We start from the raw sequence: 19,039 nt of genomic DNA, 5'->3' as shown, positions 1-19,039 counted from the left end.
TTGATGTGAAAACCAACCAGGAACGTTTAATAAAAAAATAAGCAAGTTATCCAGGACCCGACCCAGTGAGCAGGTAACCCTAAGACAGCAACCACCGCCGGCTGGCGTTGACATTCATTCCAGGCTGAAGGTACAGCAAGCCCTCCAGGCCATGCCAGGGAGCCCGCCCAGGCTACGGGCAGTATCCCGGTGCAGCCAAGCCCACACGGGGCCCCAAACACACAGGCCCACCAAAGGCTGGAACTTTGGAGCCCCACGGAGTAGGCAGAGGCCATGCCAGAGATGCAGGCCAGAGGGGGTCAAGCAAAGAGGGTGACAGGTCAACAGGGAGCAGGGGTGAGCACAGGAGACCCAGCCCCTGTCTTTATCCCTTGCCCCCGCCAGGGGGGCTGGGTCCAGGGGAGCCTGCATGTGGCCGTGTGGTTGCTGGGACCTACAGCTGCCCCTGGTGAGAGGAGAGCCACCCTCCCTCCTGGGTGGTGGGGGGATTTTGTCTGCACACAGCTCGGGTGACGGGGGGGGAGGGGGCAGGCAGGGATCAAACTCTCAGCCAACCATTCTCCAGTGCCACTGGGAGTCCACGAGGTCTGGTATGCAGCAGGCGCTCAGTGAACGCCGCATGGAGAAATCAAGACTCATCTTGTTCATCTGGGTGGCCCAACCCTTGGCACGTGGCCCCGCACACGGTGGGTGAGCCGCTGCTGACCCAGCACCGGCCACACTGTTCGGTATCACCGCTGCCTGGCCCGCAGCACGCGCTCTCTAGGCGTGTGGGGAAGAAGCCAATTGAAGAGTGAAAAGCACCTTGTTTATCTTCACCCCCAGCACCAAGCTCAGCTCCCAGCACACAGCAGGCACTCAGTAAATGCTCTGAGTTAACAAGGACTTGTCTCTGGGTCACAAGTACCAGGCACACGGTGGGGGGGGGGTGCTTGACAGCTGTTCGGGGAAACGAACCCAAGTGTCTCGTTTATCCCCATATTCCCAGAGCCCAGAATGGTTGGTGCCCAACATACAGTAGGCATTCAATAAATACTTCGATGAGTTAAAACCATGACTGTGTATCACTAGTGCTGATTCTTTGGGCGGGGGCGTGGGGAGGGGGTCAACACAAGCTCGCCGGCCCCATCAGTCACGGGCTGAGGGAATAATTATGCCTTGCCCGCTGCCACACACGGGAGCCTGGTGCCCGGTGAGGGCTTCGAGTGTTCGGCACCTGAAGACATGAACGAGGTCTGGCTCCCACCGGCTCCCCTGGCGCCAGGCCCCGTTCCCGGCATACAGTAGGCACTCCATGAAAGCTGCCTGCGTGCACGTGATTGCTGAGCCAGAGGCGGCTGCACACCGCCTTGCAGGGAGAGCCCTCCGCCGTGGGCTGGCCTGCCGGGGGTCCGCTGGGGGGCGCTTCGTGGGGGGCCCCCAGCCAGCGCGGGAGGGGGGAGGCTGGCCGGCGAGGCTGCCTCCAGGGCGTCGGCTGCTGGCGCTCAGAGCTCGTCGCGGGCCGCGCTGTCCAACGGGGACTGCAGCACGTCTGAGTTCTTGGCCTCGCGGCTCAGCGCCTGCTGCTCCCGCATCTTCTGGGACTTGGCGCGGTCCCAGTCGGTCTTCACGTGCTCGTTGTTCCACACAACGGAGGTCTCCGTGTCGCTCACGTACCCGTCGTCCCCCGTGTAGTGCGTGGGGTACACGAGCAGCGGCTCCACCGAGAAGGCACGCAGGTTGCGGGGCGAGAAGTGGGCCTTGTACTCGGACCTGAGGGGGGAGGGGGGGCTGCTGGATTTGGGAGTAAGGGACAGATGGGGGGGAGGGGAGGGGACAGACCGACACAGAAGTGGGCAGGGCGGGGGGCGTGCGTGGAGGAAGGAGCAGGCAGAGGAAAGACCCGTCCCCGGGGGTCCGCCGGACCCACGCCCACCGACCCTGGACAGACCCACGGCAAGCCCCCCTCACACTGGGTGCTTGTCGAACATGACGGGCAGGAACTCGTCGACAGGCAGCATCTTGGAGAGCGGCTGGGCGGCCAGCAGCTTGCGCGCGCCCTGCAGCGAGATCACGTAGGCCAGCGTCCAGTAGGAGTAATCGGCCTCCACCAGGTTCCTCACGCGCGGCACGGCCTTCTCCGGGTGCTCCACCTGCATCCGCTTGCGGCCCACGTAGCTGCGGGTACATAGTCACGGTCCTGTCACCCTCCTCCCACCCACCGGAGAATGCTAACTGAGCCAGTCTGAGACCCAGCGAGCCTCTGTCAGGCCCTGGGGTGGGAGCGGGCTGGGCAGGTTTGGGGGAGCAACCAGGCGCCTGGTGTGGCTGCCGGACCAGGGAGGACCACAGGGGTCTGGGACGTGCAAGGAGGAGACGGAGTTTTTTCCAAGGGTACTAGGGAGCCATGGGAGGATCTGGAGCTGGGAAGGGCAGGACATCTTGGACACCCTCTGAGGCTGAAGCACAGGAAGGAGTGGGGCTAGGAGGGAGGCTGCTCTGAGTTCAGAAGGCTGTGCAGCAGCTGGGTAAAGTGCAGGAATGTGGTGAGTGGCTGGGGATGAAGGGGGTACAGCTCCTGTTTCTGTTCCTAGCACGGTCCAGAGTCTAGGGTCTAGCACCTGCATCAGGGCCCGGCATGGAGGAGGAGCGGGAGGAGGATGAACCAACTCACCTAGAGGAGATTCCAAAGGACTGTTCCAGAAATATGCCAGCCACATCCTACCTAGTGCTGGTCTAAGACTCAGGCTCCCTGACTCCCCACGATCAGCCATGCCCCCAGCTTCTGGGCACACCCCCAAGCCCTGACCACGCCTACCCCAGGCCACACCCCAAGATCCTCAGCCAAGAGAGCACAGGCTTCCACGTGGAATCTTAGGCACACCCCATCTCCTATAGGACTCATCCAGTCTCCAAGCCCTGACAAAGCCCCCTCCCCACAGGCCAGGTCCCTAGATTTCCAGGTCATCCTCACAGGCCTTAGGCCACAGGTCCTACCCCTCCAGGCCTTAGGCCAAGCCCTGACTGCTCTCAGATCCAGGGACCACGGGCCCCTCACACAGGCTATAGCCGAGTCCCCTTCTGCCACACCCCCAAGAGTTGGCCCAGCCTATGACCCTGCAAGGGCCCTCAGACCTCCAGGCTCTAGGCCACACTTCTGAGCTCCAGACCGCAGCTCCAGCCCACTCCACACTGAGCCCCCCAAGCCCAGGCCCCACCCCAGCGCCTCCCACCCAGGGACCCAGACCACACAGCCAGCCCTGCCCCCACTCACATGAGGTCCCAGTCCAGACCCTCCCGCTCCACGTCCCGCATGAGGTTCAGCAGGCGTCTCTTGAAGAAGATCTCAAAGCGCAGGTCGTCCTCGAAGACGAGCGACTTCTGCAGGCCACGGTCCACAACCTGAGGGAGGATGCCCTGCCCACGTCAGACAGAGACCAAGGCCAGCCCTGACCCTGCAGTCAGCTCTGCTTCAAGGCCCTTGGGCAGCAGGAGAGAACCAAACACAAGCCTTCCTCACCATCGGCTGACTGACCTGTGACCATCGGCTCCTCGCACATTTGGCAACAGGTGCCCTGGCCTTGGCCTTGGCCTGGCTGCTCCTTCCCACCCCCGGGCCCGTGCCTGGGCTGGCGCAGAGCACCCCTTGGTGTAGCGGCAGCAGGCCCCCAGCCTCAGGCCTCGGCTCCAATGTCACCTAGGAGGCCCTCCCTGACCCTTGGCCAAAGCTGTCAGCTGAGGACAATTCATGGCCTTCCTGTGGTTGCATCGCACTTAGTTCACGTGGTTTGCCGTCAGTCTCCCCCTGCCCTGGGCTGTGAGCCCCCTGCAGGGCCCGCATCTGTCTCAGCGGCTGTCACATTCCCAGCACCGGCATCAGGACAGGTGCACAGAGGGTGCACGGGTGCTCGCTGAACACGTTGGAGAGCCCTCAAGACTGAGGACAGTGACTGTCACCTGCAAGAACAGGGCGCCCCCCTTGCTCAGAGAGCTCACCCCTCTCAGAGGCAGGGCTGGGCTTGAACCCAGGTCCGGGCTGCCTGCATACGGCAGCCTCCGCCCCATGCCCTCCGTGACGAATTTCACCCAGGGAAAGAGCGCCCGTCACCTCAAACACCTGGACGCACCCCCTGGCCCCATGCCCCGGGGCTCCGGGTTTGAATCCCGGCTTCTGGGGGAGACTGAGGAGCCCCTGGGATGGGGTTAGTGCTGCTTACTGTCCCTGTGGCCGTCACTTCTCCTTGTAAATGTCGAGCACAGAGTCCAGGCTCCAAAGACACGTGGCAGCAGTGGGGTGGGAAGATGCCTCACTTGGGGGGCCTGGGCCCCCACCTTCTATGGGAGCCGGGCTCATCCCTCCCTCCCTAGTCGGCTTCCCCATCCGCACAACGGAAGGACATCCACGGTGCAGGTGCAGGGGACGTCCAGGTGAAGCGCTCTCTGAACAGCCCCTGTGTCCTCCTGAAGTTTCAGAAGCCTGCAGGGGGCGCCAGCGAGTCCCTCCCTGAGCGGCCAGAAGCCTGAGCGCGGACCTGCCCTCCCCCGCCAGACCCACCTCCTTCCAGATGTTATAGTGGCTGAGGAAGCAGCCCAGCTCGCCCTTGGTAAGCGGCCGCCCGTGGTAGGGGTCCCGGTAGCCGGGCAGCATCTGGATGCCCAGTGCCTCCACCTGGCTGGTGTTCATGGCTCTGGAGGGGGGGAAAGGGGGTCAGAGGCCTGCCAGGGAGTGGTCTACACCCTGGTGCGAGCCGCTCCCCCCACCCAGGGCGGGACTCCGGACGCACTTGCCGTCCACGGCCTCCACCAGCCGGCAGGCGATCTCCTGCGCCTGCAGGGCCCGCAGCATGCGCTCGCGCCGGTCTTGCCGCCGCTTCAGGTTGATCATGAAGACCTGCGGCCCAGAGCTCCGGTCGGACCCTCCAGGCGGCCCCCGCCCCCGCCCCCACCCGCCAGGGGAGGCCTGGCTCACCTCATCGAAGCCCATCTTGTCAGGCGTCTTGGGGGGCCCCGAGATGAACCTGGAGGGCTCCGCCGGTGGGTGCTTCACTGTGCGGCAGACAGAAGCGGGTGGTCATGGGGGGAGGGGGTCTAGCCACCTCCCTGGCTTTCTGTCACAAGCCCCGCAGGACAGACACCAGGTCTGTCCACTCACACTGAGTCCCCAACACGCAACGCTTGGTACACAGCAGGCACTCAGTAAGGACTCACAGAAGGAACAAAGAAATGAGGGCAAGCTGTGTGACCTTGACCTATCAGGGCCTTGGTTTTCCTCATCTATAAAATGGGGCTCCAATTTTATTTCATTTTATTTTTTTAAAGATTTATTTATTTTCGAGAGAGAGAGAGAGAACGCGTGCATGGGGTGGGGGGAGGCACCGAGGGAGAGAGAGAATCTCAAGCTGACTCCCTGCTGAGCACGGACCCTGACACGGGGCTCAGTCTCAGGACGCGGAGATCATGACCTGAACCCAAGCCAAGAGTCAGATGCTCAACTGACTGACCGAGCCACCCAGGTCCCCGGGGACTCCAATTTTAAGAACCTCTTCCTCCCAGAGGTTTCAGGAAAAGATGCCACGAATGACACACATTATGGGTTGAATTGTGTCCTCCCCAGTATGTTGGCATCTTAACCCCCAGTACCTCAGAAAGTGACCTTATTGGAAAATAAGGTCTTTACAGAGAAAACCAAGTTAAAATAGTGACTGGGGTCCTTATTAAATGGGCTATTTGGATCCAGCCGCATACACCGTGGTGAGACCGCAGAGACACACTGGGGGAAGGTGACCGTGTGACTACAGCGGCCTGTCTGCCAGCCAAGGCAGGGCGAGAATTTCAGAGTGGCCATGATCAACCCCCTTCCCGCTGCCACAAACAGTGCTCAGACCATGTCCCGGGCCTGTCCCGGGCCTGTCCCGGGCCTGTCTCGGCACAACCCTGGCAGTTTCCTTCAGAAGGATCAGATCCACGGCTGGATCGGAGGCGGGGGAGGCAGGGGAGGCAGGCCCAGGGGAGCCCAGCCTGCCAGTGAGGGCACCGTCTGCCCCGTTACAAATAAAGGGCCTGTGTGAGCCAGACCCGGGCCCCCTGTCTGGGACAGGCCTGGGCGCAGCCCAAAGCCAACCCGGGTCCCCCTAAGGTTTCCTCCCACCCAGAGCTCTTCACAGCTCTGGCCTCCCCCGCAGGTCCAGGTTCCCACATGTGGACGGAGAGAATGCAGTCTTCACTCAGCTCAGAAGGAAGGATGTACACATGTATCTGAAACCTCCAGACCCTCCTTCCCTTTGTTCTGTATGCTTTACTCCGGCCCTCAAGACACGGGAAAATATTCACCCCTCTGGTGACTTCAGGTTCTAAAAGTTTCTAACTGAGCCTAGGTGGCTCAGTCGGCTGCGCGTCTGACTCTAGATTTCGGCTCAGGTCATGTTCTCAGGAGAGCCCCCACGCCGGGCTCCGCTGGGTGTGGAGCCTGCCTAAGATTCTCTCCCGCCCTCGGCCTCTGCACCGCCCCTGCCCTCGGGCGCGCTTTCTCTCTCTCAAAAAATAAAAAATTATAAATATAAAACTTAAAAAATAATAAAATCAAGTAGGAAAACTAAGGCAGTCTCGGAGGCATTTCTCAGGGGCCAGTCACCCGTTGGAGCTGGTGACAAGCCGAGACCCACTTGTGTGACTGCGGCCTGATGGGGCTGCCGGACCAGGCCTGGGCATCCATGAGTGACAACTGCTCAGACACCGCGGGGTCTTCCCCTGGCGACCGTGCAGCTTCCAGGTATCGCCTGAAAATACCAAAGTCCCCCAAACCAGAGAGGGCAGGGTGCCGTTCCATCTTCAGCCACCAGGGGGTGCCATAGAACTTTCTGGAGAGAGGTTTAAGAGCGGGAAAGGAGCCCCAGAGCAGGGCTCCTCCCTGTCTGTGCAGCGGGAAGACAGGCCATGCTGCCTCAGAGGCCCTCTGGGGGATGTGTGTGGCCAGTACAGGCGAGGCCCTCATGAAGGCAGACACTGTGTCACCGTGTGCTGGCTCTGGAGCTCCCCAGCGGGGGCAGGAGCTCCCTCCTCAAACCACCTTGATGGCAGCTCAGCCCCGGGTGCTTGTCCCATCTCAGGGACCCATTACAGGGATGGCCAGCTTAACAGTTTATGGATTTATTTGTATATATATTAGAAAGACATGAGCTTGCAATGGTGGTAAAAATACCTAGTTTCCTTTTTTAAATAAATGTATTCGAGATAAATGTATGAAGATAGATATTAAATAATGGCAGGTCTGGGGTTTGGCAGGGGCACGGGATGAGGACACAGCCCGAGATGGCGTTGTCCTAGGCACCGCCATGCATGTAAAGCTCCGTCAGCAAAAACCCACTGCCCCTCTGTTCCCACACCCTTTATGGCTCCCAAAAGCCCTTGGGGGGAAAGACCTGTTCCTCCGCTTGGTGTCCAAGGCCCCTCGCACCGGCCCTGCCTGTCAGCTCTGCCCAGCTCGCCACCTTTATTTCCGCCCCGTCAACTTGGCTGTTCTCTGAGCCCACCTTCCCTCCAGCCTCCTGGCCTCTGCACATGCTGCTCCCTCCAGCTGTTATCCTCTTCCTGCAATTCCTACCCGCCCGGCATCTTCATGCCACCTCCTCCCAGAAGCCCATCCCAACTGCTCTCAGGATGCCGTGCATGGCTGCTCTCAAGAGCGGGGACAACCAACCACCTTGCTCATGCTGGGTCTCCCGCTCCCAGCAAAGGGACCGGCACGCAGCAGACGCTCCATCGATGTTCAGGGGATGGATGCAAGCTGGGAGAGAAAGGGAGGTGACTCGGCCCTCCCCAGGAGTCTGGGGACTCACCCATGACCTCCAGCTGCACGTGCATGAAGCTCTCGGCCTCATCCTGGAGGGTGCTGTGTGCCCGCAGCGGCACAGGCAGAAAGCCGTACATCTCCTTGTTGCAGACATACATCTGGACCTCTGCGGCCGAGGAGACGAGAACCCAAAGTGAAAACGGTACGAGGCAGCAGCGCCCTCCCCCCCAAAACGGGCTGCACCACCCACAGCGAGGTTGGAAGCCCCGGTTCCGGCAGAGACTCCTCAGCTCTCCAGCTGGGACCGGGAGCTAGAATAGGGGTTCGCGCTGCCAGACAAGCCCGGGGAAGACTCCAGAGCTGTTAATGAGCGCCTCGCACAACCACTGCCTCCATCCCCTGCAGAGTTCTGTGCCCCAGCCAACCGCAAAACAGCGGGAGGGCAGCACAGAGGCCCAGGGAGGCAGGAACAGGAGATGCGGCTGAACCAGAAAGGAGTACCAGCCCCTCCATCTGCCCTTTTCGGGGTGGTTTAAAGTTTTGTGCACATCTTTTTTTTTTTAAGTAAAAATCCCAGTGAAAAACGATTTTCACTTGAACTGGTTAACTTGTTCTGTAAAGGGCCAGACAGCTCTGTCTCAACGACTCCGTTGCAGCTGGAACACACAAGCAGCCAGAAAGGAGACTTAAAGGAATGGGTGTGGCTGCGCGCCGATGAAACTTTATTTAGAGGCACTGAGATTCGAATTTTAGACAATCTTCAGATGTCACAAAATATGATTCTTCATTTTTTTGTTCCATTCAGATGCCCAAATATAGACTTCTCGTATATATTTGGTCTTTGTCCCCAGTTCCAGGCTCAGTTCCCAAAACCCTTGGAATTTCCTAGATGTTGAGAGCTTAAAGGTGTCTCTTATGTTAAGAAGTGACTTTTGGAAAGCACCTGAAGGGGAGCCTCACTCCCTCAACACACACACTGCTTGCCAGGGGCATCAACCATGAAGAGAGGGTTGGAACTTTCCTTTACCCCTCCGACCTCCGACCTCCAGGGAGGGGACAGGAGCCAGATGTTGGATCGCCAAGAGCCAATGATTCTATCAATCGTGTCTATGTAACGAAGCCTCCATAAAAACCCGACAGGATGGAGGTCGGAGCACTTCCGGGTTGGCGACCCCGTGGAGGGGTGGGGAGAGTAACGTCCCTGGAGCTTGGAGGGGACAAGGAAGCTCTGTGCCCCTTCCCACATACCTTGCCCTGGGCATCTCTTCAACGGGCTGCTCCTGAGTTATAATCCTTCTACACTAAGCCGAGGCATCTGGTGAGTAAATGGCTGTTCTAGCAAATCAATGGAACCCAAGGAGAGCATCCTGGGAGCCAAATTTATAGCCAGTTGGTCAGAAGCACAGTGAGACATGGGTTTGTGGTCTGCATCTGAAGCTGGGGTCGGGGGCAATCTTGTCAGACTGCGCCCTCCTCAACCTGCGGGATCTGATACTATCTCTGGAAAGACAGCGTCAGAACTGAGTTGAATTGGAGGACACCCTGCCCGTCCTACAGAGACAACTGTGTGTTGGTGGGGGGAAGCCCCTCCCCCCACCGTTACACACACACACACACACACACACACACACACACAATAGAATTAGGTCCAGGAACCCAAAAGACTTACTTGGCTTGTGACTACAGGAAAACAGATGGTGGGCCAGATTTGGCCCATGGGCCATCGTTTACTGAACCATGGTTTAAAAAAAAATGACAGGTCGGCTATGGCTGGCTGTGTTCTCTTTCTCTTTAAAATGTTTTTTCTCTAACTGTACAATAATTATGCTCAACTACAGAAAACTGGGAGAACACAGGAGAATATCAAGATGAAAATAACTTCCATTAAGAGGTCTTAAAGATAATGCAGAGTGAAGTGACCCAGTGAGCCCGGGGCTGGAGAGAAAGGGAGTCCTGGGGACATCACCTGAACACCTGGATACAGCCACACCTAAAGCCATCCCTGCACCCTGAGTTCTGGTTCTGTGGGCTTCTGTGGGCTCGACACCGGTCCCAGAGAACCACACAGATCCCCCCGTGCTGGCAAACTCCCTGTGGGCTCACCTGCTTGCTTGCAGGAGAAGGCAAAAACGATGATATCATCAAAGGACCAGGTGTAGTCAGGGTGAGGAGGGTAGAATGCCAAGTTCCTGGATGCCGACTTCCGCAGGTCGATCAGGAAGGTTGAGTGCACCATGGGAACGGCAAAGCAGCCCCGGCGGTCCCGCTTGCGAATGGGGATGTAGGCGGGAGTGCGCTTGTAGTAGCCCTGGGGGGAGGGGGCAGAGCTCTCTATGGCGGACCCTATGGCGGACCCTAGAGGTAAGGCTGGAGGCCTGGGACAAGGGGAGGCATGGAACACTTGGAGAGCAGGACCCAGATGCCAGCCTCTGGCTGGGGTGGGCTCTCCCTGAGTGCAGAGCTCTGGGCATGGTCAGATGAGGGAAGGGAAGCAGCTGTGCGCCTGCAGACCGAGTTCAACACTTCAGATCAGAAAGGCAGAACTTGAAGGGGGAAATGAGAAAGCAGAGAAAGGGACCCGGTATTTGTGACTCCTTGACTTACACAGGACTGAACATCAGAAGTAGGACTTCAAGGAATGTGGGGGGAAATCTTTTAAAAAAGAAGTTTTAACAATCTGAAGTTGGTCTCTCTTCGTCATACCTTCACAAACTGGAATTGTTAGTGTAACATTTAGATTTCTATGACATATTTTTAAAAATAAACTACGGAACTGTTCACTTTAAGATGGTGAGTTTCATGTTACGCGAATCGCACATCAATTAAAAAGACAGGAGGGAGTCCTGGCTCTGGCATGGCCCCTACTCCAGCACCTACCCTGTCACCCCTCCTGGTGTTGCCCACAATCCCAGCCTCAATCCTGCGGTAGGACTTGTGGCCCAGGCTGGCCAATCAGAACCTGGCATTTTCCTGGCTGGAGAGGAGGAGGAGACTGGACAAGGCCCAAAGTGGACTTTGGCCAGATGGTGCTGGGATCATGCCCCAGGAGTCTGAAAATGAAGCCACCCAAAGGATGGAGGAAGAGAGGAATGTTGTTTGAACATTCAAACAACAAGCTGGATCAAGCTGTGCCTGAAGTCCTACCTGGCATCACAGCTTCCTAGCTGTGTGCAGGGAGGCTAGTCAAGCCCTCTCTCGCAGTGTTTCTGTTTCTGCCTCAGTGACTGGGAAGGGGTGGGGAGGAGAGGGCACAACCACAGACCCTCCGTCAAGGAGCTACTTAAGGATTATCACGACGGTGTTGTAAAGTGCTCACCATGAGGTGGTAGGATAAGTTAGACTCCAGCCACAGTCCCCACTCACTTGCCCCACCATCTGGGCCCCCGCCCTACCCCAGTAGCCCCCTGACCTGGGAAGTCATCCCGCACCAGAAGTTGGAGTACGCAGCCCTCGAATCCAGCATGGGAGCCACCACTGTCTTATTCTCAGCGATGAGGAGGCTTAGCGTGTTCGGGTTGAGGATCAGGTTGTCTGCATCCACAAACTGCAAAACACCCAGCACAGCATCAGCAGGGGCCACAGGCCCGACCTGGGCGGGGCCACAGCTCTGAACAGAGGGGCGGAGGCCAGAGTTCTGCAGGGGGGTGGGGGCGGGCGTCTGGGGATCCTGGAGTAGCAGATGTGGCCCTGGAAGCCAGCCGGTTCTTCCACCACCCGCCAGCTCTGCCCCTAGTGACAAGCCAAGTAACGCTCATACAATGAGATACACCACAGCAAGAAAAAGGACAGACCACACAGCAGAAAGCAACACAAATGGGGCCCAAACGCGGCACTGCGGAGGGGGGCGGACAGGGAACACGACAGCGAGTGCACCACATGGCACCATTTACAGGAACTTTTCAAACAGGCAGCCCCTGTCCCGGAGTAGGACGCTGGGAGCAGAGGCCAACTCCGCTGGGAGCAGCTGGGAGGAGCACACTTTGGTCTCATGTGAGTTATGTGCTGATAAAGAGTGTGTACAAATCAGATCTTCGCATCAGCCCTTTGTCTCCTTTAATGCCTTACATGTTGGGGTAAAAAGATGGTAGCGTGCTTGTGCAGCACGGAATGAAATCCACCAACCCAGGAATAGGGTCACCACGGGGGGAGGGGGGGCGGGGTGCCTGCTGGTCCCCCGCCAAAACCATGAGTCACCAACACTCCAGAGAGGCCTCACCAGGAGGCTTACCGCAGCGCACTGTTTATCACACAAACCGGGGAGCCATCCAGGAGTCTAGAGTCTAGCAGCGGCGAACCAGCGAGAGACATGCCGAACCAGCGAGAGACATGCCGGCCCCATGCCACCGCAGAGGGCGCCGAGACAGCTCGGAATCGCGCCACGGAAAAGGATCAGGTGAGCGTGTCCCTGTCCCCTGGGATGTGAAGAGGAACTCTTAGGATTTACTTATTTATTTTTATTTTTTATTTTATTTTATTTTTTAAAGATTTTATTTATTTGACAGAGATAGAGACAGCCAGCGAGAGAGGGAACACAAGCAGGGGGAGTGGGAGAGGAAGAAGCAGGCTCATAGCAGAGGAGCCTGATGTGGGGCTCGATCCCATAACGCCGGGATCACGCCCTGAGCCGAAGGCAGACGCTTAACCGCTGTGCCACCCAGGCGCCCCTTACTTATTTATTTTTAAATGCATTTGATCAATCCACAGATACACTTTCTGTCCCCCGTGCAGGATTTTAAAAACCTTTAAATCACTTGCCACACACAACAGCAAGAACTGGAATCCCAGCCTTCTCTGGCAACTCCAAATGACACTCCCCCAGGGCAAGCCCCAGCTGGAGACCGACGGTGGCTGCCCCTTGGGACAAGCTGCGGGGTTGTTCCCTGCCCGGCCCCTGCGAACATTTATATGGGTGACCTTTGAATATATACACAATAAAAACAGCCAGAACGGTCTGGCAGTGCCTCGAGGTGTTACACACAGAGCTACGTATGACTCAGCGATTCCACTCCTAGGTACGCGTCGCAGACAACTGGAAACAGATATCTGCACACCCACGTTCACAGCGGCATCGGCCACGAGAGCCAAACGGTGGCAATGACCCTCGTGTCCATCAGTGGAAGAACAGATGAACAAAATGTGGACCATCCACAGAATAGAACGTCATGCAGCCATGAAAAGGAACGAAGCCCTGCCGCCCACTATGACACGGATGAACCCTGAGAACACTGTGCTGAGTGACAGAAGCCAGACACAAAAGGCCACATAGCGTAGGACTCCTTTGTATGAAATGTCCAGAACGGGCACATCTATCGACACAGAAAGCAGACTGGTGGCTGCCAGGGCTTGGGGTGAGGGGGACAGGGACAGGGGGTGACTGTTTGTGGAGGCAGGGTATCCTTTTGGGGTGATGGAAACGTTCTGGAATGAGACAGAGGTTGTGGTTGCACAACATAATGAATGTACTAAATGCCACTGAGTTGTTCCCTTTGAAACAGTTAATTTTATGTTATGTGAATTGCACCTCAATTAGAAAACACGGAAACCAGCCAGAAAGTGAGTCTCTCTGGGAGGTAAGATTACAAGGTTTGCTTGTTTTTTCTTCCCTAAGTTTCTTATGTTTTCTTGTGTATTTTCTTACAAGTAACACCCGGAGCGTTTGCAAAAAGAGAAAAAAAAGTGGTCCTTTTTTTTTCTTCCTTTTAAAAAGAGGTCTTTAAAGAAAAAAAAAAAAAGAGGTCCTTTTCATAACAATTTTAAAACACCAGACAAATGATTTCACATCCCAATATGGATTTCCAAAGTCCCCAGTTACGAAAAGATATGGTATGTCAAAAGCTGCTTTGAGTTTTGAACCAACATGTAGAATTCCACACAAGTTTGCAGAGGAGAAAAAAATGAAAACAAGCCAGCCTCAAACCATGAAAGCAAAACCCGGGGAAGCAGACAAGGTGGCCCTGTGCTAGATGGTTCCAGGAGGTTCCTGTCCCACCTCTCTGCCTCATTGGTACCGAGACTCCACCCACAAGCATGTTAGTCGAGGTCCCCTCTCTCTCTAAGCCTCCACTTTCCCATCTGTAAAAGTGTCCGATAACCATGAAGATCAACCTACAGGGCCCCCAGGAAGAGCCTGTTCCATTCTTTCTCCTCTCTGCAGACTCAGGCCAAGGATATGGGTCCTCCTGGCATCCTCGCGTCCGGTCCCTGAGCAGGGCCTGTCGCCTCAATCTACTTGCCTTTCTCCACAGCCCTGCTCCATACTGGCCTCCTGCCGTCCCCCCCGCCCTGCCCCAACAGGGCCTGCTCCCGATGGCAGCCATGGGGCTTCCGAAAATAATAAATTAGAACACAGTTTTCCCCCGCTCATATACCCTCCGTGGCTCCCCATTACCCTCAAAGTAAAAAACAAATCTCTGCCTTAGTCTATGTAGTCTGGCCCCCACCCACCACTTCAGGACCACCTCCATCACCCCCACACTGGCCTCCTTGCCAGTCCCTGAAGGCCCCAAGCTTGCACCCTACTCTGTTCCCTCTGCCTCAGACACTGTCCCCCAGCTTCCCCCAAACCTGGCTTCCTTGTTCCCTCAGGTCATGGCTAGGGTCCCCTCCTCAGAGAGGCCCCCAACCCTGTTCGCTTGTCACTACACCCTATGTCCTCTGCTGTGGACTGAATGGTGGCCCTCAAAAAGACAGGTTGACATCCTGACCCCTGGTACCCTGTGACTGTGATCTTATTTGGGAACAGGGTCTTTGCAGATGTAATTAGGATGTAGGTTAAGATGGGGTCGGACAGGGCCGACCTGAAAGTCAATGACTGATGACGACCTGATAAGAGAAGGAGAGACAGAGAGACAAGCCCATGTGATCCCAGCGGCAGTCAACGGAGGGACACGGCCAAAGGCCACAAGCCACAGGCCCAGGAGCACGTGGAGCCCCAGGAGCTGGAAGAAGCGAGGAAGCCTGCGGAGGGGGCAGGGCCCCACTGACACCTAGACTGCAGACTTCTGGCCTCCAGAGCTGGAAGACAATAAACCTCCACTGTTTGCAGCACCCCCCCCCCCCCNTTGGTCCTTTGTCACAGCAGCCCCAGGACACCGATCCACCAGCAGCTGCCTTTCTACAAGCACAGCATTGGCTGCCTCTCGTACTTCCTCCCTCAGTTCTGGTTTCTGGTCACAGTCCCCTCCCTGGGACACTAGGAAGGCAGGGCTCAGCCCGCGCTTGTCCTCACTGCGTCCTGGGCTCTGGCAGGCAGTGCGCAGGGGCAGGGCTCGTGGAGGTGTGTTGACTGAATAAATAAAGAAGGTAGAGACCACAGCTCGGGGCCTGGGGCCTAGATGGAAACTGACCACAGGCTCTGTCAGACTGGCATCACCGCATTCAGCCTCCAAGGACAGTCAGGCCCAGCGGCCAGTGCCATCCAGCCCCACCGGCACCCGGGGAGGGGATCACGCCCAGCTCAAGGGGATGATGGGCCGAAGTAGCTCACTCAGGCCTGCTGGCAGGTACCTCCCCAGGACGGCGTTCCAGCCTGAACCATCCCTTCCTCCAGAGGCAAGGGCCGGCCCAGAAGAAGGAAGTGAAAGTCAGGCCTCAGCACCCCGCATCTCCAGCCCCCCAGCCCATCCTCCGGCTTCTCGGCAATCACCCAGAGGATGTCACCGTGGGGTGTGTAGAGGGGGTAATAAAGTGCAGACAACCCAAGGGTCCAACAACGGGATAGTTGGGGACACCACCTGATGAGTAAGAACCCCGGCGGCCCTGGACTGAACCCCAGCTCCTCCGCTAACCGGCTGCATCACCTCTGACAACTCATTCCCTCTCTCAGAGCCTGTTTCCCTCTGTAAACGGGCTTAAGGATGGTCTCCACATCGCACCGATCCCCCTTCCCTTGGAGGCCACCCGGATTCCCCAATGATCTCGGAGTAGCTGGCTGAGACTCACCAGGATGTAATCAGCCCACATGTCCCGGGCAGATTTCAAGGCTGCCTGGCGCAACTTCATGACGTGCTCATAGCGCGAGTCAGACCAGTGTTTGGGGCCCTCCTCATCCGGGTAGGACCTGCGGACAGATAGCTGTGATGTGAGAAGGATGGGGCACGATGGCAACCCAGAGGGCAGTGGTCAGAGAGGACTTCCTGGAGGAGGGGATGTGTAGGCTGGATCTGAAGGTGGGGAAGAAGCAAGAGGAGAAAACTGGAGGAGGGAGCTGTGTCCCCACTACAGGGCACAGCATGTACAAAGGTCCAGAAAAGAGAAAGCCCACGGCAAGCTGCAGATTAGGAAGAAAGCTCTGGAGATGGGGCTAGGGGCCTCTATGCCCTGCACGATCATTCCTGAAGGTAAGGGGAGCCGCTGGGATGGAACACACGGCAGACAAAAATTTGGAGCCTGTCCTCCCAGACTCAGAATTTGGTCTGGACAGCAGGTAGGTAAAGAAATAAACCCTGGGGGCGCCTGGGTGGCTCAGTCGTTAAGCGTCTGCCTTTGGCTCAGGGCGTGATCCCAGCATTCTGGAATCAAGCCCTGCATCGGGCTCCTCCGCTGGGAGCCTGCTTCTCCCTCTCCCACTCCCCCTGCTTGTGTTCCCTCTCTCACTGGTTGTCTCTCTCTCTCTGTCAAATAAATAAATAAAATCTTAAAAAAAAAAAAGAAAAAAGAAAAAACGAAAGAAAGAAAGAAACCCTGAAAGGCTGAAAGAAACCAGCGGTCTGCACTGTCCGGGGACTCATGGGGAAGCTAAGCAGCAAGGCTGGCACTGGGGCACACAGTGAGACGGAGCGAAACAGTAGGCATCCACCAGGAGGACAAGGGACTGAGGGAACTCTAGGTGGAGGGAACTGCAGGGGCAAAGGTCCAGCTAGAGGATTATGGCCCACTGAAGCTGAGGGCTGGTCAGAGTAGCCAAAGCCAGACCATAAGGCTGGAACTCGAGTCAGGGACTGAGGGGCTGGGGTTCTGTCACAGGACAACGGGGAGTCACGCAAGGTGCGTTAATAGGGGCACAGCGCAGTTGACTCAGGGAGGGGGGGTATCAGGGCAGAACCTGGAGCTCACCTGGGCTCCTCCGCCGGCCGCCACTCCACGTAGTGGTACAAACTCTTTACAGCCACCAGCCATTCCCGCAGCACAGCCGACGTATTGTCTGAGTTGTGGTCTGTGGCCACCCTGCAAACAGAGGGCAGTCAGCGTGAGGTTGGGGAGACTGAGGCAGCACCTGGCAGCAGTGAAGCAACATGGGCTCCACACCCCCAAGTGGCCTTCCAGCAGCTCATAGCCCTGGTGAGATGCTTCCCCCCTCCATGCCTGCTTCCTCATCTGAAACAGAGATGAGGGTGGGACCTGCCTCACCAGGCTGCAGAGGGGATCAATGAAGCTAATTTGGGGAACAACACACTCAACTCTGTTAGTACCACTGAGCGCCTAGGATCTTATAACCACATTAAGTACTAAACATTGCGATTTAATTTAAAAATGTATATATCATCTACCCCCACCCCACCTTCACTCAATTCTCTCTTACGAACAACACCAACTTATAGTGGCCTGTGCTTACTCATCAATTCAACAAACATTGCTTAAGCACCAGCTGTGTGCTTGCATTATCCAGGCTGGGGAATCTGGGATGGAGAGGCGAGGAACAATTAGGAGTCCACATGAAGAGGAGAGCTATCCCCTCAAATAAGTTGTTATCAAGTCGCCAACAACAAAAGCAGTGATGACTAGTAACAACAACATAATAATTACCACAGTTCTGGCCACCCAGCACCAAGCCAGAGATGCCAGGCACAGGGCTTCACGTGTATTAACTGGTTAATTTTCAGAGACAAATACAACCAGAGTTATGTTAATGCCCCCATTTTCCAGATGAGGAAACCGAGGCAGGAGGCTGGAAGTCACCAGTCAGGCAACATGGCTCTGCCCCATTCCCCTAATGGGAAGGATCCACTCCACCACCCTTGGCCACCTGGTCCTGTAACCCACCCACCACCCATGCCGGTTAGAGGGCAGGGGATCTGACTCAGGCTGGGGTCAGGATCCAACGCAACAGAAGCTGAAGACTTCCTGTTAGTGGAAGTGCAGTGTGGGCTGTGGGGGCTCCAGGCTGCCCCCTTTCTTTGGAGCTGTGAGTGCTCCGAAGGCGGTTTGAGGGTTAGTCCCAGGCAGAGCGGCCCTGCCCTGCACTGGGCAGGAGTGCTCCCGGATCTGCCCCAACCGCGGGGCCAGAAGGCAGAGTGCGGTCGGTCAGTCCCCCAGCGGGGGGGCAGAGACGGGGAGGGAGGGACAGCAAGCAGAGGGCCCGCGCGTCTGGCCCTCCCCAGAGAGCGAAGCAAGCAGGGGACACGCGTGGGTCCGGCCCGCCGCGCCCCGTGCCAGGGCAGCAGGCTGCGCCCGGGGTGGAGCCACCCGGATGCGGGCGGCAGGGCGGGCGCGGGGAAGGCGGGCGCCTCGCTCACCACAGCGCCGTGCGCTCCCGCGGGTGCCGCAAACGCTCGAGCGCGCCCAGCGTGGCGCAGCGCGTGGNNNCCCCGGGGGCGGCAGCGGCCAGCAGCAGCAGCAGCAGCAGCAGCACCGGGCGCGGCCGCCAGCGCCGCCCGCACGCGCGTGGGGCCGCCGCCATCGCGCCACGCGTCGCCTTTAAGCCGCTTTTCTGCCGGCGGATGCCGACCGCGCCTTGAGCGAGCCACCGGGCCCCGCCCTGCCGCGCGCCTTAAAGGGGAGGAGAGTGCCTGGAGTGAATCAGAGGTCTGAGCCCGCTTTCCGGACCCCTCCTCCCGAGGGCCTTAAAGGCACGAAGTGCAGCTTACGCGACTCCCGCCAGGAGTTACGTCAGTCTGCTAGCCCGCCCCCACGCTCCGCCCCCGGCTCCCGCCTTAAAGGCACAGAGCGCTCCTAGCGTTCCCATTTCACGTGACTCAGTGCCAGAAAGGTGTTGGAGCTCAGAACACCCCCGCCTCCCGACACCTGCCCCCGCCCGGACTTTCGCGTGACACGCCATACCACTTCCATTCGTATAAGACCCAGTCTGTGCCACCAGGCGGACCTGGCTAGTTAGGACCTGGTTTCACAGGGATGTCCTCAAGGGCTGTTGGGTATTAAGCGCGCGGTCCCTGGCGTCCCCAGACCTGGCTTCAAATTCAGCCCCCACCGTGGGCTCGCAGTGTGAGTCTGTTTGTCCATCTGTAAAACAGGGTCTTACCGACCCCTCAGGGTTGGTGTCAGGTGGAGCCAGATGATACTTCCAAGTGCTGAGCACGCGCCCCGGAGGCAGGG

General features: G+C 57.6%; 1 protein-coding gene across 1 annotated transcript; it reads right to left on the bottom strand.

Moving 5' to 3' along the window:
• COLGALT1 (collagen beta(1-O)galactosyltransferase 1) lies at positions 1-18,516 on the bottom strand. Its single transcript, XM_034658037.1, has 12 exons — positions 18,223-18,516; positions 16,823-16,933; positions 15,710-15,827; positions 11,178-11,312; positions 9,872-10,076; positions 7,815-7,934; positions 4,949-5,025; positions 4,764-4,870; positions 4,535-4,667; positions 3,254-3,381; positions 1,951-2,157; positions 1-1,752 (listed from the first exon to the last, which is right to left on the bottom strand). Exons 1-12 carry the CDS (start codon positions 18,384-18,386, stop codon positions 1,485-1,487), a joined length of 1,773 nt encoding a protein of 590 aa, XP_034513928.1. The 5' UTR covers positions 18,387-18,516; the 3' UTR covers positions 1-1,484.
• Positions 18,517-19,039: the final 523 nt, after the last annotated feature.

This window comes from Ailuropoda melanoleuca, chromosome 4 (genome assembly GCF_002007445.2).
Source record: "Ailuropoda melanoleuca isolate Jingjing chromosome 4, ASM200744v2, whole genome shotgun sequence".
Taxonomy (NCBI): Eukaryota; Metazoa; Chordata; class Mammalia; order Carnivora; family Ursidae; genus Ailuropoda; species Ailuropoda melanoleuca.
Note: the sequence above shows the minus strand (reverse complement) of the source record. Positions and strands in the feature narration are given on the sequence as shown.